Source organism: Emydura macquarii, unplaced genomic scaffold (assembly GCF_026122565.2).
Source record: "Emydura macquarii macquarii isolate MOO-44397 ecotype Brisbane River unplaced genomic scaffold, CSIRO-AGI_Emac_v2 contig_1483, whole genome shotgun sequence".
Classification (NCBI taxonomy): Eukaryota; Metazoa; Chordata; order Testudines; family Chelidae; genus Emydura; species Emydura macquarii.
The window spans coordinates 1,160,905-1,175,995 of NW_027131620.1; the positions used below are offsets into that span (position 1 = coordinate 1,160,905).

The following is a 15,091-nucleotide window of genomic DNA, read 5'->3' on the forward strand; positions in this document are numbered from 1 at the left end:
TATTCCAACGAGTCATGAGAAGTGCCAGTATATCTGTCTGGTCAAAAAATGTAAATCATTGTGAATCTTCAAGGTACTCGGGTTGTGCACACAAATAATTTTTTCTCTGAGATTGTAATAAAAATAGTTAATTCATGTCTGTGGGAAAGGAACTTTGCTGTCTAAATACTGGAGTTCTTGTTTAAGTAGCCCAGTATTACTGCCATTCTTGAACCATGGCAAATTCTGCAAACAAACATTTTTTACATTGAATGGGAATATTAACTCTTAGGCTGTTACTCAAGAGATTTTGAAATAACTCTAGGGCACCAAAAGCTCTTACTGTCATCAGTAACATAAAATCCATTCATCACGACATGATATACTGGAAAAGATGAAATTGGATAAAGATTTGCATGAGTGAATTCAAAGGCTGCTGTAGTACTAAGAAACCCACAAACTGATGGTTTGAAAGGGAAGGTAGTACAGGGTGTTGAGTCTGAGAGAGAAGTGTGATGGTCAGACATCTGGGGGAAAGGAGTGTAGGCCGTACATACTGTGGACTCTGTCTTAAACAGTAACTCTGAAAAGGAATTGGGGGTCCTGGTCGGATGACTAACTGAACAGTAGATTTTATTACTGATTTTAAATTATGCACACAAAATGTTTAGTTTCTTGTTCTTTCCCTGCTTGATTTGTATACATGTGTGCAGACATCCTTTCTTGGACCAAGTAATTTTTTTATTACTGGGGTTGAGATGTTTCCTTATAAGGCTAACTTGTCTCTGTTGTGTGCAGACAGGCTCTTTAGCAGTTCACTTTATAGTAAGCCGGGGGTTATAACTGATGTGAGGAACATTTTCTCCCCCTCCCTTTGTTTAATTGTTAGTAATTTTATTTGGCATGCTGATGTGCTCACTCTTGAACATTGACCAGCACAAAAGTGTGGGGAAAATGACTAGTTTATAAAACAATTGGGGTGCTATACAGAATGGCACTAAATAAAATTTTAAAAACTACAGCCAGGACAACTGAGAGGATGTCAGGGTACATGGGATACTAGGCAGAGGAAAGGGAAGGAAGTGGTAATACCAAACACCTTGAAATTGGAAAATCGTCAGCTGTTTTAAATGCAGATAGTAGTTAAGTGGCTGGATTTCAACAGGGAAAGGACGTATCCAAAGGGGTGATTCCCAGCTGGTTAAGTGGCAGTGAAGTTATCCTGAAAAAGAGGTTGATGTTGAACACAGAATAACCAGGATTAGGCTCTAGGAGATATTCTGTGCAATACAAATAGTGATAAAAGAGTAAATGCTAAAAATGTTCAGAATCCCAGCTAGCTACCCATCTAGTTGGCTGTGCCTGTTGTTAATCCACACTAATAAATAAAGAACAGGCTTCTAGTGGAAAATCTTATGGTCATAGACTTCAATATGTTCTGTCTTTTGAAAAGCTGTAGAAACATAAGGGGAGGGTTTACCTAATAAACACCTTGTTTAAATAGCTATTGATCAGTTACAGTAACTGTTTTCCAACAAAACTTCTCACTGGCTTTTTTCTATAGTAGCAGTGTCCTCATGACAGTCACATTGTGACTTACATTTTAATGAGCCCACTTTCTAAAAGCTCTTTAAACAAAGACTTGAGTGGCAAGCTAGAATAGCCAAGGAATGATTAATTGGACTGCTTTGTAAATACTACACATTGAGTATCCCTGATGCATATTTACACCATTTTAATCAGCCTATTAAAATGAACATATAACAAGCTTATGCCAAACTATTTAAACTCTAAACATTATACTATTTATACAACTTTCAGATTTTTCAAATAATTGCTCTTGAGCTAATGAACATGTTTTTAAAAACTCTTCTGTCTTCTGAGTGAGGCCTTCTACCTTCCTTTATACAGTAATAAAAATGCCATTTTAATGTACATTTTCAAGGATCTGATTTGTAAACTTACAAAATACAGTAGAACCTCAGCGTTACAAACACCAGACTTACAAACTGAGTCAGCCCCACACCTCATTTGGAACCAGAAGTACACAACCAGGCAGCAGCGGAGACAAAAAAAAAATAAAAAAGCAAATACAGTACAGTGTTGTGTTAAATCTAAACTACTAAGGAAAGTTTAAAAAAAAAGTTTTTTTGACAAGATAAGGAAACTGTTTCTGTGCTTGTTTCATTTAAATTAAGATGGCTAAAAACAATTTTTTTCTGCATTGTAATGTTTCAAAGCTGTATTAAGTCAATGTTCAGTTGTACACTTTTGAAAGAACAACCATAATGTTTTGTTCAGAGATACAAACCACCTCCATTGACAAGGTGTGCATAACTCAGGTCCTACTGTAGAAGATATTCACTGCTCAGCCTGCAACCGTCCTTAGTTCACTCTTGCACTGTAGCACATAGTGTACATAAAAAATATCCACTGTTCTGATTTCCTGTGCATTAAGACCTAGTTAAGTTATGCCCAATAGGACAATTTAAAAAGGGTCTTTCAAAGGGTTATTTTAAAAAGAGAATTAACCGTGGTGTGGTTTAGTGGGAGCTGTGATGTTGCAGAACATTGAATTCTGGACCATCTGATGTGAGTTTGGAGGAGCTAAACACACTGCTGGTGGGAGGGGGGAACATTAGAACTGTTTTTAAATGTTCCCTTTGTTATTTAAGTGCAGGGTCAGTGTCATTTAAACCTGTGGATCCCTTTTTAATGCTTGAACTTTCCACCTTCTCTTGCATCACTGTGCATAACATGTGTTCTTAATCAGAAACCTCAAGCAGAGGGTGTTTGTACATATGACGTGCTACAACAGAAGTGCTTGAAATGAGTGTCTGGGGAGGCTTAGCTTCTTCTCCAGTTCACCTACTAAATTATGTTAAAGTTAAAATAAACACACTTTGTAGTATAAGCAACTGCTGTGATTGCATATAGGGATCTTACATGACTATGAATTGGGACAAAAGTGGTCAGTGTAATCTTTATACTAAAACATAGTCCACGCTATGAAAGAGTTTGCAATCCCCTGTGCTGCGGCACTCTAGGGTGAGTTAAGCTCAGCAGTAGCCTTCACTCTGAATTTCCTGTCTTGGCAGTTTAATGTTCAAACATTATTTTTTTTAAGTGAGTATTTTTCCTGTCAGATTACACCTCTTTAATGGTGTTAAATTTTGATTCTGGACTTGTGTTCCAAGAACTAAATAATTCTTTGTCACTGAGGAGTTAGAATTTTAACTTTTATTCTCAAAGTAAACACTGATTGGGAAGCTCACTCATCATGCGTAGTGCCAGTTTTTCCAATATCCTTCTCAAAGCCTAGCTACAGCAAATATTGAGTCAGTTCTCATTACTTTGACCATAAAAGGCAAATAACATCCAAATGCTGTCAGTCTTAATGAAACCTTCCTATGCAGCATGGCAGTCAGGTAGGTGCACAGACTGTAGACTGAGACCACAGAAAGCAACTGTTTCTTTTAAGCATAGTTGAGGATTTGCAGTTTTTTGAGCTAGAAGGATGTTAAACAGAAACCATTTTGAAAGTATGTTGCAGCAGGGGGTTTAATTTAAGACTATCATGTTCTTCATAAAAGCTTTCTCCCGAATTCTCCATGGCAGGATGCCTGCGCAGTTTAGTTGGGAATAGCCAACACCTCTGGCCTTGGGAAGGGTTTCTGTACCGCTGTACCGCTCTGAATGGAGAAAAGTCCCTCTTCAGCTTCTCTTTCTCTTCTGCACACTGAGTTTTCTGAATCTCTGGTGTCTGTCCAAATGGAACTTTCTCATTTGTATCCAACTTTTTCAAACATATTTTGGACATTTATTTGAAGTTAATTGTTTTAAATAGATTTTTTTCCTTTCAGGCTTGTCATTGACCCACTATGGCCAAGGACAGGGTTCAAAAGGTTTCTGTCAATATACCACAATGTCCCTGACAGTCTGTGCCTAATGTGACTTGAGGATGACATTCTCCTAAGTGGAAGTCCTGTTTTGAAGTAGGACTGAGCACTCCAGCCACCGACTATTGCAGGCAATGTAAACTCCTGAAGCTGGCCACAGAGAACCTCAGAAGGAGAGGAGATCTTAACTTTTTAGTAATGAACTTGGGTATTGTTACCCCACACTAGGGCAGTCTACCTTTTCACAGTCCGTAGGGCTCCAGGTGTAACCCAGTTAAGGCACCCCACCCTTTCCCAATTCCTGGGAAAAGGCACCTACCGTTACCCAATTCACACTCTTGGGCTTAGGGTGTAACCTGGTTTAATTTCAATACCCACCCTTTTCCAATTCGTAAGGCTCTGGGCGTAATCTTCTGTGGGCTTGCAGGATCTTTTACCAGTGAAGGAGCCTCACACAGTAATATCCTTATTCTCTATCAACAGTTACCAAAACAGAATACACACGCGAAGTGTACAATGCTCATCACTCCCAATAAGGCAGACAAACTTCTCCTGGAGGCCAGTCAGGATTAGATCAGCTGGGGACTCCAGCTTCTGTAAATACAGTTGGTGAGGTGTTGAAGTCTGGCCATTCTGATTCTTGAACTGTGTCCTGTGGAGTTGGCTGCCAAAAAAACTTTCTTTTAGACCTCAATTTACATAGTTAAAACTTGGGTCCTGCTTAGCTGAACCTTAATCATTTTAAACTAAAGTACTAAAAAACCACCAATCCTACCTCCTTACGAAACAGTTCAACCAATCATATCCCACTGCTTTAGTTGATTTAAATTAAACCTTGCATGATTAATTATGCAACAGACAGAAACAATCAAGAACCAGACAGAAATCCTTCAGATAAATAAAGTGGGGACCAAAGACAAAACAGTAAGAAGTGTAGATTTTACAGCCACAACTGTTGAGAAGTGATTCCTTGCCGGACAGAATGCGAACAAACAAAGTTTTCTTTAAACATATTGAGAGTTGTTTCTTTATCTGCTGGTGGTAGATACTATTAGGGCTGTAGCACCTTCTTAACAGCCCGGAATTACATTGTTTGTATTTAGATGGAGATGTGATCACATGCTGCTTAGCTCATGGCTGCTGTCTCTTCTAATATGACTGCCTAGCCCAAGAACAAGGCCTCAGACCTGACAGTGTACAGTAAGGGTGTGTTTACACTGCAGCTGGGAGCATGCCTCCTGTCCTGGGTAGACAGACTCCTGTTAGCTCTTCTCAAGCTACTGTGCTAAAAATAGCCATGTGGGCGTTGCAGCATGGCTGGCACCTCATCTTTCTGTGCAACTCCCTCTATCTGCGCTTGGATGGCTAGCCAGACCTGCTGCTGTTGCTGCAATGTTCACACTGCCCTGACTGACTCAGCACCGTTCTTGCCTTGAAGGGTTCATCAGAGAAGCTTCAAGGTTGGCATGGTTTGGTCTTTTGTTATGCCTGTCAGTTGCTTCAACTCTGCCAGCTGTTCCTGCTCCAGCTGTGGCTTCCAATATTTCTGCTCCCTTGCTGCCATTTTCTACATGAGCACAGTGTCTCCTTGGCACCACAACAGACAGTGGTGTTTAAGTGGAAAGCAGGTAACATCTGACGTGCGGTCAACAATCAAATTGGATGGTAGCTCTTGGTGCGGTGCGATGCAGTGGATCAGACCCCTCCAATTCATGTTCAGACTTGGCATCACCTTTTTTTTTTTTTTTGCTTTCAATCATCTAGCCAAGCTTTCTGATACAGAAGTTCAGCCTGCTGTGGGGCAGTCTCTCTCTTTCTCATGGCTGTGACCTGTTTGTAAGCTTTGTAGGATCGGAACAGTCATCTTATATCTCTACAATGCCCAGCCAAGTGGGGTTCTGCTCCGAGGTGCTACTGCAACAATATTGGTTTGGAGTAGATCACACTCCCATTGACCTTCAGACAAAGAACGTTCTAAGGATCGTACAGATGTGGTGTTTGCAGTGACTTGAATTATTTCGCCATGGATACGTGTTCAAATCCAGTTACTCTTCAGATAAGAATGCTTGGCCCATAGAGCTGGGTGGTGTTGGGATATCTCAAAATAGTGCACACCTACAAATAAGGATAAACTTAAGAATAAATTCCCTGTCATTCAGTTGAAATGTTTGTTTGAAGCTGTACACCTTACATTTGGGAACAAGTAGCCATGACGTCAGCCCTTAGAAGAAACCATATTTACATGTGCACACTTATCTGCAGCACCAAAGTTCAGGACACATGCACATACCCACAAGAATGTTTGCAAAACTGCTATTAATACAGAAGTATTTTCTCACAAGGCTTGACTAATTGAGACATTCCAAAGATTTACAGGCCTGTGAATCTTTCTGGGAAAGGAGGATTAGATTAGATTATTTTGGTTTTCAGTTAAGTGGAATAAAAAGTTCTTTATCTTCCTCATTCATGTTTTGGCATCTTCTTCCTGCTCCCCCTTGCTTAGTCCTGCATCTGAAAGATTGGGGAGGGGAGCTGCTCTTTCCAACTGGGCAGAAATAGTTTGTGAGCTTGGATTTAGTTCTATCTTGCATGCACACTCCTTCATTTCTTAAGAGTAGTTAACTTCATCCCTTGGTCCTCATTTGGTGGAGGGGTGGAATTTGCGCCGCCCCCTCCCCCATGTATATCATACCATTTGGCTTTCTTTATTTCTCTCCTGCCTGTTGTGTGAGAGAGTGATTGGCCTTCTTGTTGCCCTTCCTTGTCTGTGTTGTGGAATCAGCATTCTTGAGAAAGTGCAGCCCTTTCCTCCCTCCTTCCCTAGCCAGGCATCCATCACTGTCTGGCAGATTCATATACTACAATTTTCAGACTGCAGATTCTTGGCAGAAAGCTATTTGTAGACACAGCAGTATCAGCCTCCTCTCTGTGAGCATATCCAGTACAATAGACCCTCCGCTGTCTCTATTCTAGGTGTATGAGAACTCATGCTTTGCCCCCTTCTTACATCATTAACTTGCACTGCTTTAGTAAAGCATGCAGCTTGCCCTCACTCTGAATGGAATGGTACCACATGAGAAAGTAAGCCTTGGAATTTGTTTTGGGATTGTCATGGCTGAGACGTAAGGTGGGGAGGGCAGGAGCACAGCTTTGCTCCCTGCGTTGGTTGACCTACAGTCTCCCTTCCTGCTATGTTGGTACCTATCTTCTATCTGAGAAATACAATAAAATCTAGAAACATGAATCTATTGGTAAATCTATCCTTAGAGAGCTTTATTGCCTCTTTCAATTTTTGTTCCTATTTCTTCTTTTCTTTCATGCCTTTAACTTTATGCCATTTTCTTATTTTTCTCTTCCTCTGTTGTTACTCATTCAGTGTTCCCCTCCCTGCCTCAGCTGTCTTGCCTTGTTTTCCCCATATTGTCCATATTTTCCCCTCTTTCCTTCCCAATCTCTCTGCTCTTTTTAACAGCCTTGGCTTCCAATACTAGCTGCTCACATGCTGGCCTAGTTCAGGGCACTAGTTCAATACAGGATCTTCAGTGGATCAGTTCTCAGCTTCCTTGGCTGCTTATGATCCCATGTGTGCTCCTAGGCAAGGTTCTAAAGTCCTTCAGCACCCTTCCCGCTTGGAACTCTTGCAGGGTCTCCTGTTTTCCCTGTGACCTTCTCTTGTTTTCACATTAACATGCACTTAAAGGATGGGTACACAGCCTGCGGCAGAAAGTCTTTAGTTAGCCAGGCTTGTGTTCTAAAAATCGCTGTGTAGACAGACAGGGCTTTGAAGTTGCAGCTAGGGCTCTGAAGCCTAAGGAAAAGGATGGGTTTCAGAGCCTGGGGCACAGCTCCAAAGCACTGTCTACACAGCTATTTTTAGAATGCTAGCATGAGCCCGCTAGCCCAAATCTGTTGACCTGGGCAGGAAGGCTTGCTTCTGTGGGCTGTTCAGACGGACCCTTAGAGAGAGAAGTAGCCCAGGAAGCAACTGTGAAAGGTCATTAGTATTCACCAGTGCGTCTGGATAGCATGTTGAGTCCTAGGATTGCAGAAGCATTTCTCAAAAACTGACGTTAGTTGGGGATGTTGGACACATTCTTATTTCTGTCCTTTGCCTCCCACCAACCCTCCACCCCACATCCCTGTAAGTTGAAGAGTGCATTTGCTCCTGAGCCTCTGCTATTCCTTAGGCCTCGTCTGCACTAGAAAAATAAGTCGGCCTAACAGAGGTTGACGTAGAGCTACCTCAATAATTACTGCAGTGACTGATGTCCACACTACCCTTCTTGGGTCAGTGGAGTGTGTCCTCACCATGGACGCTTCCGCTGACCTAAGTGGTAGGTGGGGGAGCTGAGAGCCTGCCGGGAGCTCCACAGGCTCCCTGGCTCCTGATGGGCTGTCACTCCCTGTTCCTCACCAGGAGCTGGCCCTGGGCTTCTCCCCTCCCCATTCCCCACTGGGAGCTGGGGAATGCCGCCAGAGGCTTCCCTCCCGGTTCTTGGGGGAAGCCACCCATGGCTTCTTGTCATCCCCCCAGCCGGGAGCCTAACTGTGAAATTGAGACGGGTGCCCTGGATCCCAGCGGGAAGTGGGTGGAGAAGCAGCCCATGGCTTCTCTCCTCCCTGTTCCCTGCAAGGAGCTGGGGGAAGCAGCTCGGGGCTTCTTTGTTCCTGCTACCCACTGGGAACCAGGCAGTCATGTCAATTTCAAGGCTGCCCAGTTCCTGGCAGAGACCGACTGGAGAAGTGCCCAGGCTTCTTGTCCTGCTCACAGCCAGGACCCCGGGGGGGGGGTCCAGTTGACCAGGCTTCTTACACCAGGGAGCAGGGTCCATCTGCTCAGCTCTCAGGGGGGCTTTCTTGTCAATTTCACCAAGCGGATGTAAGGGAGACCAGTGTCTTCATTGACACTGCATCGCCCTAACTAAGCCACCCATGAGCCCTACACCTCTTGCTGAGGTGGTTTTAATTTGTCAAAAAAAACTGCAGTTTTGTCAGTGGGGTGATTGCAGTGCGTACACCAGCACTGTTTTGTTGAAAAAAGCTGACTTTGGTTGACAAAACAGTCTAGTATAGACCAGGCCTTAGCGTCAGCCACTACTAGTTTATGAAGCCACCAGAACCTCATTTGAATTCCATCCTTCCAACCTATTATCCTGTGTGTGTTCATGTAGATGTTTATGATACAATGATCTGTTACTCCCATAGCCTGGGGAATCTGCATAGATTTGAAATAGGATGTTAAAGGAAATCCGTATTTGTGTGTCTACTGAAAATTTACAGTCTACATTTATACACCCACTTCAAGCGTAAGAATATTTTGCATTTTTGCAGTCAGCTCTATTCTCACTATTCCAGTACAAAGCAATAAACAGATGAGAATGTAAACCCATCACTCATGATCATGTGGGAAATGTTTTGCTTTGCTTTGATATTCCGGGAAGGTGGGGAGAACATCCATCATTCTGAGGACCAAATGAGGAATTGAATTCAGATTAAAGTTGTAAACTCTTCAGAAGGCTGATTCACTCTAGTAAATGCCCAGTTTTTCTTGTTCTTCAAAGATATAGGATTTTGCAGTGAACCGTTCTTCTCTTACTACCAATTAAACAAGAAATCAGAAGTAAATTAGTATTGCAATTGACTGTATTGAAACCTGTTCAGCATTCTGAGGATTTTTAACTTGTCACATTCTTTCTCACAGATTTACACCACATTTCAGATGTGACTTGAAAAATACAGAATAAGCAATTGGGCAGAGAGACGCTTGAATGCAATTGTAAACGTATGACATTATATGGGCCTGGGAATGGAACTCAAGTGTAACGATTTAATATTTATCTTCTATGACGATTTGATATCTTAATTCTATTAACCTATTGTATGTAGGCAAAGTGCTCTGACAGGAATCATGTTACAAAGTTAATGTGTTAAATCTTAACTGAGCTTCTGAGTTGGATAATTTTACTTGTATTTGGGTGTGAATGTGCTAGTCTGCTTTTGACCGTCTCTAAAAGTCATTACTAGACAGGAAAATGTGGGGGATGATGCAAGGTGATTTCCTGGACTGTTGGGCTCCTGATCGACACCCCCCCCTCACCTGGTCGGGCCTGGCTTCCCACAATGTGGAGTCAGCCTTCTTTTCAGGTCAGCTTCAGGCTGGGAATTCTGGGATGATTTCCCTGGAACTCTTAACTCTGAGTTAACAGTCCTGGCTGCCTAGCTCTTGGAAGAAATCCTTTCAGATTCCCTCTTCAATATCAGTTCCTTTTACATACTGCCTTTCTCCTGTTGCACGTTTCTGAAGTTAACAGAAACTATATTGGTGGCTTCAGTCTCTGACTGTCTGATTTTCACTCACATTTAGTAATTATGTGCATAATTCTGAGTCACCGCTAATGCTCCAATATAATGCTACAGCTGTTACGGTTAATAATCCGTTGGCTAATATGTTATGGTTAAGTGCTAATAACACAAATTGACTGGCTAATGGTAATGATTTCTCTTTATCCTTGGCTACTTTTATAGTCCCACAAGGGAGTATCTACCTAGATTGTTCATAATGACATTCTTTAAATGTATGTAGAGTAAAAACGATTGAAGTACTGTGAGCTGGGAGGTGATGGGCTTGCTTCTCCCTTACATATATACTTTGTAGGAATTGATCTCATTTTTCTCTAGGAGGGCATTCTATTGACCTTCAGCAAATAACTAGTTATTAACTTTAATCCCTTCCGTTGTGCTTGAGGAGGGACATGCTTTCTGTAAACATACCATCATTCTACAGCATGTTAAAAAGGTAACTGGACCAGACTTAAACACACAAATCATGCAGTAGATGGTAAAATTTCAGAGCCATAATTTCTATTTGGAAATTTAAACCCCTCTTAGCAGTAATAGCAATGACAGGATTAGGGGGATGTGTTACTTCTAGGTGTGGTTGAAGCCCCTATGCAGCTTCTCCTTCTTTCAGAAAGATGGCAAACACAGGTAGAAGGCTAGATGGAGCAGGAACTCCCATATCAGTACAGGTGGCAAATGAAGGCAATCTCATAAGATCTTGAGCCACAAAACCTTGTTGACTGAGATGGGGAGAGGATAAAAATCTGAAGGGAAATCCATATTTTCCGTTTGAATGTTTAGATTCAGTTTGAAGAAGTATCTTCCGTGGTGACTGCTGTAGCAAGTGATGAGAGCGCTGCTAGTTATCAGCGAGAAATTATTCCCCTGCCATTACTGGGGCCTTGAGCACTGGTGCACTTCATTGCCTTCTCTTCTCTGCCTGTGGCACACAATAGTCTAGTCTCTTGTGGGTCTCATTTCGGTTCTGAGGTTTGGTGTGCAGGTGCTGTGTGGTGGTGGTGGCCTGTGATATACAAGAGCTCAGACTAGAATATCTAATGGTCCCGTCTGGCCTTAAACTCTAACTCTATGACCTAATTGACAGAGGCACTAGGGGACTCTACCCCACCTCAACGGGGCAGATGTACATGGAGGAGGAGGAGAATTAATGGCTCTGGAATGCTAAAACTTGTGGAATTCCTGTCAGTCTCATGCTGGGAATATGGACCCATGTGATGGGGACCTACTACTAGACTTCTGTAATTATTGTTGAGACACGGTGGGTGAGCTAAGAGAGACAAGCTTTCAAGCCATACACAGCTCTTCTTCAGGCCTGGGAAAGATACTCCCAAACACCTCAATACCAGGTGGACAGAATGTTTTGTAAGTTAGTGCACATTCTGAGAGACCCTACAAGGTAGAGTGGCCTGTTAACACCTCTGCTGCAGTGGTGTCTGTGGGTCTCCGGCACCCAGGGGCCATACTTTATATTGGCACCCCTCCCCACCCATCGGCAGCAGCACCCTGCTGGGGGGGGGGAGCGTTTCCCACTCCCCACTCTCCCTCTGCTGTGGGGGCCCTCTGCTGTGGGGGCGGGATGGGCATGACAGGCTCTGGTCCCTGTGGCTCCCTCCTTGCACCCAGTGCAGGGGCGGAGGAGCCGGAGGATGCCCTGGCCCCCTGCGATGGGGCGGGGCGGCTCCTCCTCCAAGGGTCTGGCTGGCGCCCAGGAAAATGGCCCCCGCCCTCCTCCGTACGCCACTGCTCTGCAGTCAAAGGACAAAAAGGGGTTAGTGGTTTACAGATCATTGTAATAAACCAATGATTACTTATCCATCTTGTCTCGCTAATATCCTGGGACCCACACGGCTACAACTACCCTGTAATTATTGTTCTCAGAATTAGTAATGGATCTTCTCCAGGAAACCTGTCCTAGAAAACTCTCCTAGTACACGCTGACCACATATAAAAATCTGTTTCTAATCGTACTCCCTTGTCTCTTTCCCCTCAGGAGTATAAACAGAAGCTTGCTCGGGTAACCCAGGTCCGCAAGGAGTTGAAATCTCACATTCAGAGCCTTCCAGATCTGTCGCTGCTGCCCAACGTTACAGGAGGCCTGGCACCTCTGCCATCTGCTGGTGACCTGTTTTCAACCGACTAGAACTAATGGTGCCCGCATTTGCTAATTCCCCTTAGTACCAGCAGAAGTAAGAAAACTCTCGTGTTGACTGGAAACCCAGTCTTCCAATGATCTATCATAGGAACGAACATACAGATCCTACTTTCAACCTACCAGCTGCACAAGTGTGCTCTCTGTGTACAGTGTCTCATGTTGAGGGGAAGGTAGAGAGTGTGTATGTCCATGTTCTGAAGGGAGTGGGTATAGAGTCCATATATATTTTGAAAAGAAACTTTTCTCACGTTTTCTATACTCAAATTAGTTTCTGTTTGCTCTTAACACTTGTTATTCCCACAGAGATCATAAGAATCATGTACATATGCCTTGAAAGTTTTCAAAGAAATGTTATGTTTTTCTCTATAAAAGTACCAGATTATTTCTGAATCAGTTTCTGTGTTAGTTGGGTTTTTGATGTTCAAATCCATAAGCAGTAGAGTGGCTAATGTGCTTTATAAAGGGGTGGGGGGAGGTGTATGTGTGTACTGGGCCATACTGGGGTGAGAGGTACATGTCCACAGAGCAACAGCTCAGCTTAACTTTTTGTTAAATCTACAGTTGCCCTTGCTGTTGTAGGATTGACTTCAAGGTGGGTCCTGTTTGGCATGGTGCATATGTACATAAATTGAGACACATACGATGGGCAAATAGAAATGAACAGCTCGTTTTTGAGAGTTAGGAACAACTTAATAACTTACGCTCTGCTGAGCAATGCAGAACGGGTTATTGGGCATGAGCAGAAGTGAATTTTGTTCCAACTCCCTTATTCTATTTATACCACATTTTCCCTCTGTATAATATAAATGTAAGTGCTACAGAAGTTTAACTAGCCAAAAGGTTGGAGTCAGGGAATAAAATGAGTGGTGTCTCAGATAGGTACTGTGTAACTTTCTTTGTGAACTTGAGAATGGCTATGTTGAAAATCTTGTTCTATGAAATTTGTCTCCCTAGTTTAAATAAGAGAATTTATTTGATAGATTGAAGTTAAATGTGGTATAAATATTATTTATGTAGCGCAACAACATATACCGCCCAGAATGTGTGTACACACCCTGTATGCCATACATCAATATATGTGCACATATATATATATATATTAGGAGGATGTACGTAATTTCATATCACATAGTAATGAGTTGATTTTTACTGGGAAAATCTAAAAAACAAATTAAAAAAATTCTAAATCTAATTCCAGTCTCATGCTAGCTAATGTGAACTACCAAGGATGTAATTAGGTTTAAATGTTTGTGTATTAGTTCTAGCAAGCAGTCTGCCTGCGCATTGCAAACCATTCCAATCTGGCTATTTTGTTTTAAACTAAACACGTCTTGCTAAAACTTCACAAGCTGCCGGAAACACTTGATCTGATGATATTATAGGTTCTGTAACAGAGGCTGAAACCAGTAAGGCAGAGTGATGTGCTTTGTGCCTCGCTGTGGTCTTCAGCTGCTGTTTTCAAAGATGTGAGGAAACCTATGGAAATATGAAGCTTGTTCTGTGTGCTCATTAACTTATTTTACAGGGAATTTAATGGATTATTCAGTGAAACTGAATAAACTAGGATTTCTGGTCATTTAGTTTGTGAACATTCATGTGCTTCATTTTGGCCCTTTATTCTTACTTCCTTATTGCCCAGCTGTGTCTGTTTTCCCCTTGTTGTAGAGGAGAATTCTTGATGGCAAAACTATTCTTCCATGAATTGATGTGATTGGACAACCCTTTATCTAAATGTTTGTTTGGACCATAAAGTACTGTGCACTCTCTGCTTTTGCCAAAAACCAACCTTAAACACAAACCAAAAGATACATTTCTACCCTGTCCCAGCTCAGTGGAGTTTACCCCAGGCTGTATTTTATTTAACCAGTAACTACTCTTGACCAGTGATTGACTGCATAACCATTACAGGACAAAAATGAAGCAAAACTGTCATAGAAATTATGTAGACAAATGAGTGTTGGCATCTCAAACTGTTATTTTGGGTGGATTTTCTGTGAGAAAGTTGTATGTTTGTTTTTTAAATTGAAATGCTTTGATTTTTCCAACAGTGTGTGTGTGCGTGTGTTACTTTACTTTGCTTAATTTAAATAAAGTCTTGTGGTTTTTAATTTTATTTGGCAAGGGGGATGGGGGAAGGAAAGGGTTCCTGGTGATCTGGGTGCAACTTCCTCAAACAGATTTTCCCAAAGTGTCTCTTAAGGAGAAGAAGGGGGGGGGGAGCTTAAATCTGTACATGAATTGATCTAGGAATTAATTTAGACGTATAGGCAGCCATTTGTGGCAGCAGTATATTCTGAAATGTCTCATAGATATCTATTTTTGAATAAAGAGGGTGTTGTTGAATGGCAGTGCGTTTTTTATTCACAGCCTTCATTTTGCACTGGCGCACCCCAGGTTTTGCTTTGTTTAAAGCAGTGAGATCAGTGTGCAATGACCACGTGATAGTCCTCACTGTGCGGAGTTCGGCAGCTCTGCAGCATCATTTGAACTTGATAAATTGACAGTTGCCCTCTAACTGCTTACAGGCCACACGTGGGTATGATTAACTTAGATCATCACCATACCAAAACCATTCAACTCTAGTGAACTAATTTCTGCTTATAGGGGCAGGAGGTTTGGAAGACAAATTCAGTCAACAGGTAATCCTGGTTGCACTGGGGAACGTGTAAATAGCTAGACTGTAATTAGAGTGCTATACCTG

General features: G+C 42.2%; 1 protein-coding gene across 1 annotated transcript in view; it reads left to right on the forward strand.

Annotated features, from left to right (window-relative positions):
* Positions 1–14,733, forward strand: part of RPRD1B (regulation of nuclear pre-mRNA domain containing 1B) — a 33,251-nt gene extending 18,518 nt beyond the window's left edge. The window contains exon 7 of the mRNA XM_067553950.1: positions 12,229–14,733. Within this exon, the coding sequence (XP_067410051.1) occupies positions 12,229–12,378 (150 nt within the window). The 3' untranslated portion in view covers positions 12,379–14,733. The remainder of the gene's footprint in view (positions 1–12,228) is intronic.
* The last annotated feature ends 358 nt before the right edge of the window (positions 14,734–15,091 follow it).